Raw genomic sequence first — 16,964 nt, forward strand, 5'->3', positions numbered from 1 at the left:
ATTTCAGTGCAATATTTTAAAAAGAAAGTAATTCTAGTGCCCAAATACATATAGTATATTTTAAAAGGGGAGAATTTGGGCAAGGGATTGAAATAGCATCTCCGCCCTATCCCGAACTTCATACTTGAAAATTTTCCCAAACTGATCCATTAGGGGTAAAGCCTCACAAAGACCCTGACCCATGAAGAAAATTATCCTTATTTATGTTTGAAACTTTCTCATTTTGCCCTAATTATTTTTATTTTTAATTTTCTCTTTTCTTCAATTTCCATTGAAACTACCAAATTTAGCAAATATGCCGGTAAATTATGACTACTAAAATTATAATTGTTGATTTATCAGTGAATCTTGTAAACATTCGAGTAAAGAGAATCACTTTTTACTGGTAAACAAAAGAATGAACAATCATATCCCTCAATCTTTCAACCAACAGCAAAAGCTCATTTGGTTTCTAGGATTAGATTGGATTGGATTGGATAAGTCACTAACTCTAAGGTATATTGAAGGAGGAAATGAAGGTAGAGGTGAATGATTCTCCACTTTGGGGAGATTAGGAGAGATAAGTTATACGGTGTTGCTATCCTACCATTTTGTGGGGAGTAGATGAGATAAGTTTTCTTCGTGAATACTTCATCTTCTACCTTCAACTTGGTCAAGATTTTTGTCATTTCTTCCTTTAACATGCTTCAAATATAGGGAGTTATCCAATCCAATCTAATACTAGGCACCAAATGAGCCCTAAAAGTGTTTACTTTTAGGCTTATGTGGATTTTAATTTTGTGTCTATTCAAGTTAGATTTTTGCTATATTTGAAATTTTTTATAAAAATTGACATTCATGAAATTAGAGCTAAACTTTGACCACATTTGATAATCATTTCAATTTTAGTTTTTAGTTTTCATTTTTTGTGCTAAGGTATAGAGGAAAATGAGAGTGAGAATGGGAGTGAGGATAAGATTGAGAGATAGGATGAGAGGGGAGGGTGGGAGAGACGAGTAACAAAAGTGAAAACAATTTCAAGTATATTTCAGTTTTTAGTTTTTCTTTCAACTTTTGTTACTCATCCCTCTCATCTTCCACTCTCATCTACCATCTCAATCCCACATCTTCACTCTCATTTTCACTACCATTCTCCCTGTTTTCCTTTTATACTCTAGCACATAAGATGAAAACTAAAAATGAAAAATGAAATGGTTATCAAACGACCTATGGTTCCATTTTTTTTTTTCATGAAAATGAAAAGAAAAGAATAAGTCCGAAGCCCCAACTAACAAAAAAGAAGTCTTGATCTGGAGCCTTTGACTAGAGCATCTCCAAGAGAGATATCAAATACCAAACATTAAATTTAAATTTGATGGTTGATGTGGCAGTTTGACATCCTGCATAGTTTTACACTCCACCCGATATGTCAAATTAAAATATTATTTTATTATATTAGTGTTGATTTATTTATTACTTTCTTAAATGAATGTATTTTTATATTTTAGTATTAAGAGTAATTCATTAATCAAGTTAAAATACTTATAAATTAATTATAAATGTAACATAAATACAATTAAACAAAAAAAAAAAATCATCTATCTCCACGTTGGTTGATGAAAATAACATAAAACAGATCAACATAAATTTTCAACGGTAAAAAATTCAATAATATAGTAGTGTCAAAGTGACGATAACAAAGGAAAAGAATTAAAAAGAAAAATAATAATGAAAGCATATAATGACAGTAGATACATGAAATAATAACAAGAAGAAAAAAAAATATAGATAAGTATTAAATGAAATAATAAAGCCACAACCAGATGGGCAAAGAAATAATAAATTAATCAAAAGATGTTTGTAGCACTTGACGGCAATTTTGACAACAGAGGCTTCATTCGCCAGTCCACGTAGACTATAGCAATTCGGTTGGAGTAAATTTCAGCTGTTATTTTTGTCCGTTAAAAGCGCCATGTAGGATTTGACATCTCCTTTGGAGATGCTACACTTCTTCAATGCCATTCCAAGCGGCTCTGCCTATAAAATAAAAAACAGTTCCTTTATTTGTTTCTTAGTCCTACATAAGGCAAGCTTGATTCTTAAAGAACATTAGTAACTTTGGAGGACTATATCCATTAGATTTCGCCGTATGAAAGAAAAATGATGTAAAGACCTTTTTGATTTATGAATCCTCCAAATAAATGAAAATAAAATAAATCAACCACTGACATGCGCACGGCAGGTGCAGTTGCATGTGTACTAGGGTTCAATTGCAAGTATGAGAACGGAAAATAGCAATAGCAACCATGAAACACAATAGCCTGCAAGTTATATCTAGAATTTTCTATTTACACGAGAGAAAGGAGGAAAATTCATCCTTTACAATAAAAATTCATATAGATAATTGAAATCCTATGTTTCCATAATGGTTTTCCATCAATTTCACCATGATGAAAATATATATAGCAGCAAAACTTCCCAATTAGAGACTCAAGCGGAGAGGCATCTCCACCATGGTCTGAGAGTTGCCATCAAAACCCAAAAAATGGCACAAAGTGCTACAACAACTGGAAGGAAGAAGAAACCTCTCTTTCTGCCTGCCCTCTTAGCTTCAGAACTACTACCTGCAGTGACATTAGCACTAACGCTACTTATTCTCAACCTGCTAAAGCTAGACATTCGTTCAAAAGCCCGATTCACCAAAGCATTCTCTGAAGCAGATGCAGGAGTAGTAGGTATAGATTCCACAAAGGCCCATAGAGCAGAAGAGAACTGACTTGGACCACCAGCAGCCTCATTGCCGCTTTGATTTTGATTTGCTTGGGAAGCAAAATTTGAAGGTTCATATACCACACCTAGACAAAACCAGATAGGAACTACCTATATTAGTGACTACTAATAATAAGATTTAAAGTTCGGTTGGACATTCCAATGTACCACAAAGGGGCAAAGGGAATTGAAATATATAACAAGTTAGTCATGCCAATCACTGAAATCAACGATACATTAGAAGAATACTTCTAGAAGAGCTCTCGAAGCTGAAGGCATGCACTTAATAATAGATGTGCAAAAGCATCGATAATTCATCTCCATTGATATATGTACCTGAGGTTGAATACGAGAGACATCCCTGATTTGGTTCTGCTCTTTCAGTATGTGTCCACAGCTGATTGTTCATCTGAGTTGATTCAGGATTCAGCTGATGGTTAACTTGGTTAACAGCTGGTGGATTGGGTTGTAACTGATATTCAAACTGATCTACAATATTATTCCCCAGAGAATTCATGTACTGCTGATGAGAAACTGTTCCTTGATCAAAAGGCTCCATGTCATGAAAAAACATGGCTGCATCATGATACAAGTCAAATTCACTTAATCCATCTATCCCTTCAAACTGCAAGTTATCCACGGGATTCTCAATGTTTGAAATAGTAGGTTCAGGACCAAGGAGATCATCCATCTCCAAGAAATCCTCTTCACGAAGTATGGGAGGACCCTGCTCATGAATTTCAGGAGCAGATGTGGTGACTTCAGATGCCTCGTACCGTTGTATTTGGGGTGTATCTGACTGTGTGAAGTCAAAGCTTGCCTGCAGATTGCCTTGGTGATGACTTGGATTAAACACTGTGTTAGGTTCTGGACATACAACTTCCCTGGAGTACAGATCAACCACAGTACTTTGGGTCTCTTCTTCAATCACAGCCTGCATAATGAAATTGCATAAAATTTATTATATGTTCTCCATGACAGAGACTGAGTGCACGCAAGACTACAAAAATGCAAATAATTTAAAGCATAATTTTTTCTTATTTATGCAATCATATTTCAGTCAGCTTTAATACTAAAATACTGATTGTGATGACTATTAAGATAACATCTAAACCAGATCCACCACCTCTGATTCACCCATGTTTGCCAAATATGGCACAGGCCCCCTTGTGTACGACAAGCTGGAATTAAGTTTAACCAGAGATTGCCACACAGTATACTACAAATCTAATAGTCACTAACCATAAATAACTACCACTGAAAGAAAACAAAAGTGAAAGTAAGAGTAAGGAGAGACAGATTACGAACCTGAGGTATGGTGTAAGCGTAACCATTCATTTGTGGCAGCTCAAGCACAGCCTCATCAGCAATCTGTTTCATGAACTCCTCGATGTCACTTAGTGCAGAATGGACTTCACAATTAACTTTCACAGGATCAACAGAAATAACATCTACAGATTGCTTCACTGGGATTTGGCGATCAGCAGGGCTATTGATTACAGGTAATTCATCATCAGCCCATTCTTCCTCTCTAAATGGCGCCCCATATTGCTCTCCATTTTTGGGACCAGGTCCACTTTTTTTGTAGACCTTATAGAGAGCATAATATTCCTAAAAGAAGGGAAAACAAAAAGGACATCATTTTAGACTTCAATTTGCAGAAATATAGAAGAAATTCAATAAAATATTGAAAGAGAAGCTGTTCCAACTAATACCTGTACATTCCGGCATCTCTTGAGCTCTTCCTCATCCAAGGTATACTCATGCATCACCCAGTCAGTGCGCTCCCCACTAGGTGCGCGGCCTTTATAATACACTAAGGTCTTCTTCAATCCAACAGACCGTGAATAACATGTAATGTTACGATCCTTTCCTGTAGCTTTCCAATACCCATGTCTGGTCGCCCTGTTCGATCTTCCCCCATTAGGGTATTTCCGATCTCTTGGACTGAAAAAGAACCATTGCCTGTCACCAGTTTTCAATAGGGATAATCCTGCATATCATATCACTTTCAAATGTTAGTAACCAAAAATGCAATCAACAAAAACTGTGAACTCAAACATAAAAAATTAAGAGAGCAAAACCAGTTATTGAATACATACAGCATAGATTAGCATATTGATAAAATTGCTTACGCTGAAACCAAGCTAACATTTTAAAACGGAGAAGCAATTATAAAACTACCTTAAATAAATCCACTTAATTGCTGAAACAAAGCAAAAAAAGACATTCTAGTAACTTAAACACATACCGTCCACACACATACACACACACAAAAATAAATGAGTGTTTAGGTAGATAAGCCTACAATCAATAAGAAACATACCATTTTCTTGCATGTTAAAACCTAGATATTTAAAAACCAAGGGCTAGAACATATATTAAAATACTTTACTCTTACATATGTGTATTATAGCACAAACTGCTGATACTAAACTAGTTCATTTGATCAGATCATACAAATATCATAAAAGGGCACTGCAAATTCGGAGAAGTATGTGTCCAAACAACAAAACTGAAACTAAACAAAAACCCTGTTAACCGAACCCATTAAACGTAACCAAAGTATCTCACCAATCGTAGGCAACCAAACAAATCCGACAGGGCCAAATCCAGTCAACCAAACAAAAGATACTCCAAAACCAATCAACCAATACAAAACACGTCAAAAGCAAAGCAATATAAAAAAAACTACTGAAACTTCGATGACATGATCACCAAAGGTTGGATTTTTATCCAAACAGTTAAGATTAGAGTTTAAGAATTAACGCCAAACATTGGACTTTGATCCAAACGGTTGACCGTGGGATCAGGACTCTCACTTGTTAGCGCAACCAATCATACAAACAAAATAAGATTCGCACAAAACCGATTCCAAAACCAAAACACAAACAAACCCACATATCCAAATAACGCAACGATCAAAACCCCAAATCACATAATCAACAAAGACTCCCCATAGAAGAAAAAAACCATAAACCCATACCAGGAAGTTCCTCAGGGTCCCACTTATAGACGTCGGTCTCGGCGATGACATTCAACTTGAGCCTTTTCTTACAGATTTTGCGTTTCAGATAGTAGACGACGAGTTCCTCGTCTGTTGGATGGAACCGAAACCCGGGCGCGCAGAAGCGGCCGTTGCGAAAAAGCATCTCCGGATCGTCCTCTGAGCCCATCGCTTCGCCCCCCAAAAAAATCAAAACCCTCAAAGAAAAGTAAAACGATGAAGTTGAACAATAAATCAATCAAAAAGTCAACTTTATTTCTCTGTTCGTCTGGATCAATACGAACAGAGAGAGAGAGTTGGACTGAAACAGAGAGAAGAACAATCTAAAAATGACACAGTAGGGCTCTAGGGCGAGAGAGAGAGAGAGAGAGAGAGAGATTATGCGGTGGTCAAACGAAGAATGGGGCTGCGGGTTTACTAGTGAGAGCGGACGAGAAGTTTCTTGGAATTGGACTCGCAGCGCTGCAATTTTCTATTTTTCCTATTTATTTATTTATTTTGAATTATTTTTAAATTTTTGTTTGTTTCAAAATTAAGATTTTTGCCATTTTTGCGTGCGATATGAAGCGTGGTGGGTAGGTAACCTGGGCGGGTTTATGGTGCGGCTCGGTTGGACGATTGACTATGAGTCTGACAAGTGTGATGTTTGTACTGGATGAGATTTAGGGACCGCATATTATTTTCCTGTTCGGATGGCTCATTTTTTGTAATTAATTTCTGTCTTGAATGACTCATGGTAATGCTTTTTTTAATTTGACAAATGTTTTATTTATTTATTTTAATATCAGATATATTTTTAAATAAAAAATATATTAAACTATATTTAATCTTTATTTATTTATTTTTTAGTACAAACAATAATCTAAATTACAGATAGGAGAATTTCTCACACATACAATTATAATACCGTGAGGATTAATCTTAATTTCTTAATATTCAACTGATTAAGTAATTGCTACAACTATGTGTTGCTATTATTGGGTAGCGTTTTATTGCTCTCGGAGCTAGGTAGATTTGTATTGAGGATATTGGGAGTTTAAACAAAACCCAACAAGGTTCATCCAAAACAGTGTCATTTTGCTTGACCTGTGAGCCTTGCTTGCACTTAGAGAAACTGAAAAGGAGAAAGCCCAGAATTTGAGTGAACACAAGTACTAATATGAATGTTGGTGTGGTGTCATGTAATCTTTTGCAGCTCCTGCCAAATTGTTAATGGCTCATTAGATGATTAGCCGTAAATTCTCTGATCTTGGAAATTAAGCTCGGGTTACTTACTTCGGTTTTCTTTCAGTGCAGTGTTATACTTGGTGTGTACGCACTTTGGGGTTTATGGTTTAGGGTTTAGACCTCACTTTCACATCATTTGGAGTGCTAGATTGGGTCCATAAACTAGCATATTACCACTTAAAGCACAATGTTACCGTTTCCAGGCACGTATACTACCGCTACAAGCACAAACACGTGAATTTGATACGCTTCCGCTCCAAGAATAAACACAACAATCGGAAGAGCACAGAGACACTCTAAATACAGATACTAACACCATTCCCACGTGAAATAACCGAGAAAGACAGTATTTCGGCTTGCCTATATTTTGTCATGATTACTGGGGAGCAAGCCAAGCACATTCCATAAGAGGACAATGGACATTACCAGGGAGAAGTTACTGCTTCACTAGTAAATCCTACAAGAATAAGATGAGTGGCTGCGGATGCAATACATACTTACAAGATCAACCCACTTATACAAAAAAACACAAAAGTAGGCCACCCAATGGTTAGAACATACAATCGAAAGTTTTGGGAACTGATTACTGCTTATTATGGACATAATTTCAGCAAATTATAGAAAATTTGCACCAGTAATTAAAGAAATATTAGTTACAAAGAAAGGTTTTCTGTATAAAGACATGCAAAAAAGGAAAAAAGTTACCACCTAAAGAAGGTTGCCGGTATGGCCAAGCTACAAGGCCAGGCATTAACAGACATGCAATCACGTGGACGTAAATTCGAAAGAAGCTCAGGCTGGCAAGATTTGGATCGGTGACTTTCCTCCCTGTACGCCATCTTAACGTCATACAAAGCCTCAAAGAGCGGGGAAAGTTTTTTAGGCACTCCGAAACTGATTATCAAAGCCACAAAAAATGCCATTATAACCCATTAACATCATCGATCTTCCATTTCTGCTGCAGTGGAGAGCAGAAAACAGTTAATTTGTATGTCAAAATAATCATTTACATTCTTGCTCAGGTATTTCTATCTTCCTGCCTAATGCACATGATTTCCAGGTGAACACATGATTATTTGCATAAAAGCATAAGCAAACAAAGAGTGAATGAACTAAAAATGACATGAGAGTTCTACATTGATGGTTCCCTGGGCCAGCTACAGAAATTACTTTAGTGTGGACGAGAGTCACAGGACAAACCATTAACTTCCATCAAAATTTTCAGATCTGTGCGCATGCAAGCACCTATGTAGTTCCAATCATCTCGTTAAAGCTCAAATTTCCAACTGGACTGCTGACTGGCCTTCTTCCATGAGCAACAAGCAGTCAATGGAATCCCCACACAAGACCTCCTCTGCCACCAATGACGAAGAAGAATGGGCCAGTCCATATTAATTTCACCCTCATTGTAGAGCTGAGCACCTTCTTTCAGCTCACACTTCAATCCTACCAGAATGGAAAGAAAAGGACAGGAAAAAAACTGCAGTACAAGCTTGAGGATACATGTGAAAGCATTTTAGCATATTCTTCTGGAGTCCTCGGAAAATTCACCACGAAAGCCTCATAAGATGCTATAGTAGGCCCACCAACTTCCTTAATGCTTCTAATGCACTGCATATACAGTAAAAAATGTGCTATCAACACAAATATCAAAGGTTTTTAACAAATTTTTGTTTTAAGCTTCTACATATCCTCTATTTTACAAATTCAGGACCACGTGCAGTGAATACTGTTAGATGCTACTACAGCCTCATAAGAAATCTCAATGTATAAAGCAAAGTTAAGAGTATCCAGAAAAGGGAAGCACTACCTCTGTGGAAAAGAAGGTACTAGTTCCTCAATTACTCTAACAATTATGGAACCATCATCGTTTTCGTGAGACAATGTCTGCTTTTCTTCTACCACTGTCATGGGTGAAAAAGAAGTATTTCAGTTTTCACTTCCTACCACAATGATGGGAGAATACAAAAAAAAAATAAATAAATAAATAAATAAATAAATAATAATAATAATAATGAAAATAAAAAGTAAAACAATGTACCATTTGAAAATAAAAATTAAGTGTTTTTCAAGCACAAAAGAAAATCAAAACAAAGGAAAAAAGGCCTATCTAAGCCATTTTTAATTTTTACTAATACAAGAAAACTAAGAACAAATGCTAAAAATCAAGTAAAACTAGAGATGGCAGGACCATTACTACTCGTTCTGCAAACATTAGTGCGATGCTACTACTTATATGCAGAGAACGATCACCAAACAAATCTAGTAAATTACTAATTACTAGTTGACATTTGGCAAACAATTTCCTCAAATGATGTTTAGTTTACCATCTTCCGTTATTTGTTCTTCTGTTAAGATATTGGATACCACTGAGACAAGAAAAGCATAGGCATATATTTATTAGACATCAGATACGGTTAATAATTCGTGTATATCAAAACGTAAGAAAGTACATGTATTCTACCCAAAAAAATGGTGTAAAACTTTTGCTTCTTCATTTTCTGTTGAATCGTCCTATGTCCACACTCCATAGTGATCTTACACCATGGAGATGACTCAACTTACACTGACGAACACCATTTTTAAACTTTCAGAATTGCTGATGCATGTACAATGCAAACAGACTGACATAAACTGAGTTCCCATCATGTGAAACCTAACTACTAGAATTAATAGGAGTCCAACTTGAAAACGCCACAATCTCTTATAGCAATATTATAATTAATGAGAGCAGGTAAAATCCTGATAATTTGGGACTGGTAACTTTACACTCCAATACAAGGGGACTTTACACAAATAACAAAGAAAGAAAAAACTAATATGTGATTAGTATTAGAGTTTAGTAAAGAAGTTATGGAGAAAACTTATTGTGGATGATGGATTTCTTTTTTCTTCAATTTACTCCAGATGATATGAGAGAAGGAAAAAGGAAAAATAACAAGAACAAGAAAAGATAGTTCAGATACCTTCTTGAGTTGCACAATCACCTCTGAGATACAAAGTATCATCCCAGTTTAAATCCAAACCTTCTGTCTTTGCAAACTCCTCCAACACGTGACCAATGAGATTATAGGCAACTATGCTTGTCTCATCACAAACTTCTTGAACTGCAAGGTATTTGTTTTTACAAGTGGTTTGTTTCTCATATGTATCTTCTGGCTTGAGATGCAGCAGGTTTTCTGTGTTCATTCCAGTATTACATTCAGGTTCATGTCTTTCAATATAATTACCATCTAACCCTCTTTTGATACTACTGGAGTCAAGAGAATCTCCTTGAGTGGAGAACATGGGTTCCTGCCCCTCGACAAGTACACTTTTGTTAGGGGTAAGGAGAGGATAACAGTCATTTCTGGTGGTTTCAGCAGTAGGTGGCTTGCAAACAAATGGTGTTGACTCCGCGGTACTTTCAGCTTCATAAAACGAATCATTAGAATGAGATATATCACTTCCACATAATCCATCTTTCTCTAGCCGACCATTATTTTCGTTATCATCACCATTGGACTTATCATCATCATCATCACATTCCTCCATTTCTTCCATATATGCGTCATCAAAATCTAAATCCAAGTCATGGTCAGGGGACAAATCCCAAACAATCTGCTTTACCTGAGCACTCACATTCAGTATACATTCTACCTCTGCTTCAATTTCATCTTTTGTGATGCATCTACGCGGTTTACTTTGTGAATTCCTGTTGATAACAACAAGCGTTTCTAATAACGCCTTGGGAATGGGATCCATATCACCACAATCGAAAAGATATTCAGTTAGCATTTTCCTAATTGCTGTTCGCAAACTCCTGTTTGACACTTTAGCATTTGGGTCTAACAGAGTCTTTAAGTTCTTCAGCTCTGGTATTCTAATCTTTGTTTTAACTAACCAAATAGCCCTAGCTATCTCATCCTGCAATATCTTTATTTCTGGTGTGAATTGGTGAAACTCTGTTATGGTGGAATTATGAAAACCTGGTATCAACTTCAGCGATAAGCCTACCACTGCCATGGCTTTGGTTAATGGCTCCTGCAGTTCATCACCTATTGAAAGTTCTGAAAGCATCTTTTCAATTGTTTTCCTCACTTGATTAATTAGACTGTCTCGATTCCAGCCACTTTTCTTAGGCCGTAATTGCGGTAGACTTTGTCGCCCTCCTTTAAGCTTTCTGTGCATTGCAAGTAGGGTCTCATAAGGCAAGTCCCTGAGTCCATCCAGCACCTTTCTAACAGCAGCATGATGAGACTGTAATCTGGAGGACGAAAATGTGATAAAATTATCCTGGAAATATTGTGGGTCATTGAGAAGTTGAGATATCTGTTTAGATATTTCCATTTTATCATTATGATTATCTTGTCTTCCAAAAACTTTTGGAAGAGATTCTCTGATAACCCTTTTCATCTTCCAACGAGTTTTCTCAAACTTCACTGAGCGTCCTGTTAGTATAACAGCAAAAAGGTAAAGACCCTTGTTATTTAAATCATCAAGGCATGATGACAAGGCTCCGGATATATAGGGTGCGTCAAGCAATTTCATATCATCTTGAAATACTCTATTCCCTCCTTCAATATCACATGCTCCAAAAGCTGTGTCAACAGAAGATTTTACAGTCTCATAGAACATCTGGAAGACAGATATTTTGAGTAGATCATTAGTATATTCAAGAAAATATATTCTAATCAAACAGTTTCGGCATAATGCTAGAGCAACACAAGCATGGCAGAAGAAACACATAAGACAACTATGATCCTGGCTGGGAATGCGTCTTTACGAAACACTTAATCAGCAGCGCTTTTGTTAAAAACACCAATATATATATGTATACATATATAATATATCAAACCAAAACTGCTTAACTAAATTTTAGTAGTACCTTAACGCAACCAGCTGACTGTGTTAAACCTTAAATTGGTACAAGAAGAATGACAATCATATTAAACATGCATGATAACTTGTCGAAGAATTAAAGTATAAAGTACTGATACATAGCATACTGAATTCTCTATTACAATTCCAAGCAACATTATTATAGGTATTATGCTTAAGACTATTTAAATGTGTCATTGTATTGATTCTATGGTCCAGATGCCCCTATATACTTTTCTCTTCCTACTACATGATAAAAGCATTAAAGTTCTAAAAATAAAATGACAGCATAGATGGACATCTAACTCAACTCTAATGTATCAAAACTAGATCCAATATTCAAGCATTTATCCCTAAGCTAAACAAAGTAAAAAAGAAAAAGTCATAAAGGAACTTGTAAACACGGTCACCACTACTCAATTGATTACATTAGTGAAAACTTTTTCAATAAGGGACAAAATCCTATAATATAGTTAATTTTTCCTTTTACACCAAAAGAGCACAAGAAAAACTGAACTTCACATTTGAGAACTTGCTAATCAAAAATGAAATGCCTAGAATGGGCAAATGATAATGTGAAATCATGACTCACACGTATCCCTGCTTACATGTATTCATTCTTTGGTTTCAAAGACCTTGCTGCTTCATCCAAGCAGAAAGGTTCCTCTGACAATTGACAACCGGGAGCATCTAGGACTACTATTCTGTAACTGGATAAAATGTTCATTGGAAAGTATTTAGTTATAGATGGCAAGAGAAAAGGCTTGGCTGCTAACAACAATTCCTCAAAAAATGAAAAATGTCATTGATAAGACTCAAACACGAGCCCCGTTTCTAAAAAATAAGCAGAAATACCATCTCCGCTGCAAATAGAGCTTTCGTTATAATATAAATATAATACAAAGGAAGACAGATAAATATCATCCTCACCACCTGAGGGCCGGCATTGGGATCAAGCTCAAACTTTTTTTTCTTTTGATAAGAAGCTCCAGATTTTAAAGGAAACTCAAAAATAAAGAAGAGAGCTGTATATGCATAGCTTCAGTGGGTAACTTCCAGGGGTCGTCTATGCATAACCTTGAAAAGTGAACCATTCATAGCAAGTGGTTGTCTACTTTGCACGCACTTCCATGCGCAATTCTGATTATTATCAATGTGATAATTTACATCATTAAAGAAAAAGAGCATTCGGCATTTTTAAGGTTCAACTGAGACTGCCATCCAAACTTTAAAAACTTGAGACAAGGCCGACATTTCTAGATTCCTAAATTGTTGATAACCCAAAATATTCATATTCCATGGCTACGAAATGCATGAATTACATAAAATCTTCTTTCAAATCGAACACTTTAACGGAGATGAGAAATTAACTTACATCGTCTTCCCTAAGAAACGATTCCGGCAAACACGCGTTGTTCAAGAACTCACACCTCTCCAACTTCTTCTGCTCGGATTTGGAAGTAGGAAGCCCCAACAACCACCTGCACGGATTTCATCAACACGTTGCAGAAAATTAAATAAAAAAATCAATCAATCAATAACATAACGTTAACATCACCCTCACAACAATCAAAATAAAATCGGGAACAAAAGGAAGAGCGAAATTGTCATAATTCACACACAATCTGGATTCAGGAACTCATTAATGGAAAATTGGTAAGCAAAAAGGAGAAAAAAAATTATTTGAATGACCTCCTTTTGAGCTGTATCTGCTTCTCTTGGCGTTTAATTTGTGACCAGAGGGACTCGCAATCCGTCTGGTAAAACCCCAAGTTCTCCATAAGCTGCGATCTTGCCATTGATGTCTGACAGAGAGGGCGGGAGGATTAGAGAGTGTAGGGTTAGGGTTTTAGGAGCCGCTTAATGAGCCGAACCACTCGGCTTTGGCTAATCAATTGGGAAATTGACGGCTTTACCCTAGCTCACCTAATTTAGAGATTTCCTATTTAAATCTCACACTTCTCTTAGTTTATCCAAATCTCAATTATTAAACTGTCAGTTTTATTATTGTGTAAAAAGACAAGAAACGTCATCCAACTTAATACTTAACTCTTCAACTTAAGTTTTAGAAAAATACAAACTCTTCTATATCCTATGCTATATTACTTTTCTCTTTTAAAGACGTCGAACATTGATGAGCCTACCTTTTTAAATCTGAAACCATGGAAAGACTTGTTGATTGTTTTGTTGTAATGATCTTATTCTCTTCCCTTTGTTGATTGTTTTTTTTTTTTTTTTTGTACTCTTGGCTGTTGAGTGATTGATTGTTTTGATTTTTGATTTAAAATTTATACCTGATGTTATGGTAAAACTGTTCTCTTTCTCTAGAAAATATGGGGTAACTTGAATTTTTCTACATATTATATTACTTGACATACACGTTCAAAAGGCACGAAACCCAAGGAAGCCACACAGGTGCTCAGCTGCAAAACTGAGTATGAATGGGTTTTTAGGTTGGAAAACCTATATGATATGACAAAGCAACCCATTGCTCATAGCCAAAGTAGAAGTACTTGTCTTTTGATATACGATGCAATTCTCACCTAAAATTTGGTATCTTGCCTTGTTTCGGTTGTGTTTTGATATTAATGCAGCTGTGTGTGTGTGTGTTTTTTGGGTACAGTACATTACATTTAATATTGATATAGCTGTGTTTTGATATTGACGCAATTCTGCACACTTTTGGTACAGTACATTGAGTCCGAAAAGGTCCTACACACTTTTGATATTGATGCAGCTGTGTTTTTTTTTTTTTTTTGTAGCCAGAACAAAATAATTTTACTCCAAGCCATGATACTAGGACAGAAAGTGTTACTTCATATTAACAGTAAGTACTAATATTACTTTTATGTTACAATTATACTTGTTGCTCCTTATGTTTCTTTACTTTGTAGGTGAACCATGATACTCAATCATCAGCACTCGCAATTGTAAATATTGAAACTACACTGCCTAAGAAGCGGCCACCAAAACTCCCAGTATGTACTTATATTATTTTGATTAACGCATCAAAATTTCATCACCATAATACTTGTACTTTTTTTTTATTTTCAGGTGCATAAGCAACAAATTGTCAATCCCGAAGACTTGACACAACAATATAATGACAAACTTCCAGCTGCTGTAAGGCCATTTATTATTGGGGCCAAAGATGTAAAATCTAATGGCAATTGTGGCTTTAGAGCCATTACTGGGTTGCTAGGTTACGGGGAGAATTTTTGGCGTAAAGTAAGGAGAGAGTTACTGAATGAGTTGAAAAATAATGAATTTCTTTATGAATTTATCTTTCAGAGTGTTGAAAGTAAGCGTGAGGTTGAGTATCGCTTGGATTATTTTGATGATTACCCTTTCGAAGATAGATGGATGCTTATACCAAAAATGGGTTACCTTATTGCAAATTATTACAATGTGGTCTTGATGCATTTTTCAAATGTCATATCTCTTATGTTTCTACCAACGGAAAGTCATCTTTTGCTTGAATATCAACGTCGGGAAATTTCCATTGAATTGGTTGAAAAACACTTTGTGCAGGTATTATAATAAATTTTTTCTATTTATATAGCTGCCAGTTTTGCCTTGTGAAATTTGTTTGTTGTTTTAACTATACATTTGACAACTTTATTTTATTTTGACATCTACACTTGCAACCACACCATCCTATGCCACCTGTTATCAATCGTTGTCTTGATATTTCCAACCTCAAAGCATTTGATTGGTATAGTCCATATCCAGATCGCATTGACAATTGGAAAGAGCTTAATGGTTCATTTGATGTATACTGATCCCTTACTATTAGATGTTTTGTCACAATAGTTTTATTTTCATCCGACTTACTGGGTTTTGTAAACTTTTATAAAGTATTATCAGGTTACACCTTCTTCCCTGTTTATCTCCTATAAAATATAAGTACACTTTTGTTTCGATGTTACAATTGAGCTAGATGAAGTGAAACAATCAATCAACCCAAAGTAAGTGCCTAAAGCTTCAATACATAGTGTTTCCATGTTTGAAAACCCCACCAATTCTAGATGGCAATGCGCTGACAGAGTTCTGAGGTGAGATTTTTGTAACAGAGGATGAGAAGAACCATAGTTACTTACAGAATCCATCAAAGATATATTATGTTCTTTGAACTGAAATTCATTCCTTCCATGATAATTGGAATGACCTGTATTGCTATCGAAATCTTGACTTGCTTGTTGCCGTAGAGCAATAGACTAATCAAATGTGGTCTCACCTGAGTTACCAGTATATTTTTCAAAATCATTATTCATCCCTTTTGTCCCATTGCTATGATTAACGTCTAGTGATCCAGCAAACCCAAAACTGTCATAGCTCTTATATTATCTTGATCACTTGCATGTTTATGCACTTGAAAAACAAACAATGAATAAAACTCTGAAATATCATCAAAAAATTAATTTAATACTTACTATTTCTCATGCTCAGAACATATTTTCTCCTCTAAAGGTAGCTTATGGAGTTTAAATAGAAAATCTCTTTTATTTCTTATTTTTTCAGCTTGGGGTGTATTTAAGGGTAGTTTGGGAAGGTTTACTTAGAAATTGTGAAAATTTAAATTAAAAGTTGGGGTGAACTAAGAGAAGTGTGGGGTTTAAATAGAAAATCTCCCTAATTTATTCACTAATATCCTTATTTTGAAACCCAATCACAAATGCCCCCTATAAAAACTCCCTATTGACAGCCTATTGCCCATCCTTCACTGTTTTTTTTCTTCTGCCCTCTCTCACTTTTGTTTGATACTTGATGTGAGTTCAAGTCCCTCCAAGTCAAATTTGAGTGAGATTGTACAGAAATTTGTTGAAACATAATTGTAGGTTTAATTTAAAATTGTGAGTTCTTCTTCTTCTTCTTCCTCTTCGATGATCTGCTATCTCTGAGATGACACCCCCATTGCTTTCTTCTTTGCTTCTTATTCTTCTATCTGAGATGAAATCCCAAATTTGCATATCCCCTCTCTCTCTCTCTCTCTCTCTCTCTCTCTCTCTCTCTCTCATTGATTCCCAACCCTAATTCCCAATTATCCATGTTCTTCTTTTCCTAGGTTCAAAGACCCATCTTCCTCATCCACATCATTAGCCACAAGCACCACCAACGAGTT

General features: G+C 35.8%; 2 protein-coding genes across 10 annotated transcripts; both read right to left on the reverse strand.

The window, feature by feature from the left end:
- Window positions 1-2,286: 2,286 nt before the first annotated feature.
- Window positions 2,287-6,238, reverse strand: LOC148915791 (NAC domain-containing protein 17-like). Its single transcript, XM_008239174.3, has 5 exons — window positions 5,735-6,238; window positions 4,464-4,741; window positions 4,057-4,359; window positions 3,085-3,682; window positions 2,287-2,834 (listed from the first exon to the last, which is right to left on the reverse strand). The coding sequence occupies exons 1-5, from the start codon at window positions 5,922-5,924 to the stop codon at window positions 2,470-2,472; spliced, it is 1,734 nt and encodes a 577-aa protein (XP_008237396.2). The 5' UTR covers window positions 5,925-6,238; the 3' UTR covers window positions 2,287-2,469.
- A 1,314-nt stretch (window positions 6,239-7,552) lies between these two features.
- On the reverse strand, window positions 7,553-13,760 carry LOC103336159 (uncharacterized). 9 transcript variants are annotated; one of them, XR_001677984.2, is made up of 6 exons: window positions 13,535-13,760; window positions 13,218-13,323; window positions 9,949-11,599; window positions 8,793-8,886; window positions 8,183-8,593; window positions 7,553-7,940 (listed from the first exon to the last, which is right to left on the reverse strand). XR_001677984.2 is itself a non-coding variant. In XM_008239188.3 (5 exons), the coding sequence occupies exons 1-5, from the start codon at window positions 13,639-13,641 to the stop codon at window positions 8,554-8,556; spliced, it is 1,998 nt and encodes a 665-aa protein (XP_008237410.2). In that variant the 5' UTR covers window positions 13,642-13,706; the 3' UTR covers window positions 7,553-8,553. The 9 variants fall into 9 exon arrangements, 3 of the variants coding, with proteins under 3 accessions (XP_008237410.2, XP_088910088.1, XP_016650357.2); XR_016127743.1 differs by having other exon boundaries at window positions 7,553-7,937; window positions 13,535-13,706; XR_016127742.1 differs by having other exon boundaries at window positions 7,553-7,937; window positions 8,153-8,593; window positions 13,535-13,706.
- Window positions 13,761-16,964: the final 3,204 nt, after the last annotated feature.

The sequence above is a fragment of the Prunus mume genome, linkage group LG6, assembly GCF_029339155.1.
Source record: "Prunus mume cultivar Tortuosa linkage group LG6, ASM2933915v1, whole genome shotgun sequence".
Taxonomy (NCBI): domain Eukaryota; kingdom Viridiplantae; phylum Streptophyta; class Magnoliopsida; order Rosales; family Rosaceae; genus Prunus; species Prunus mume.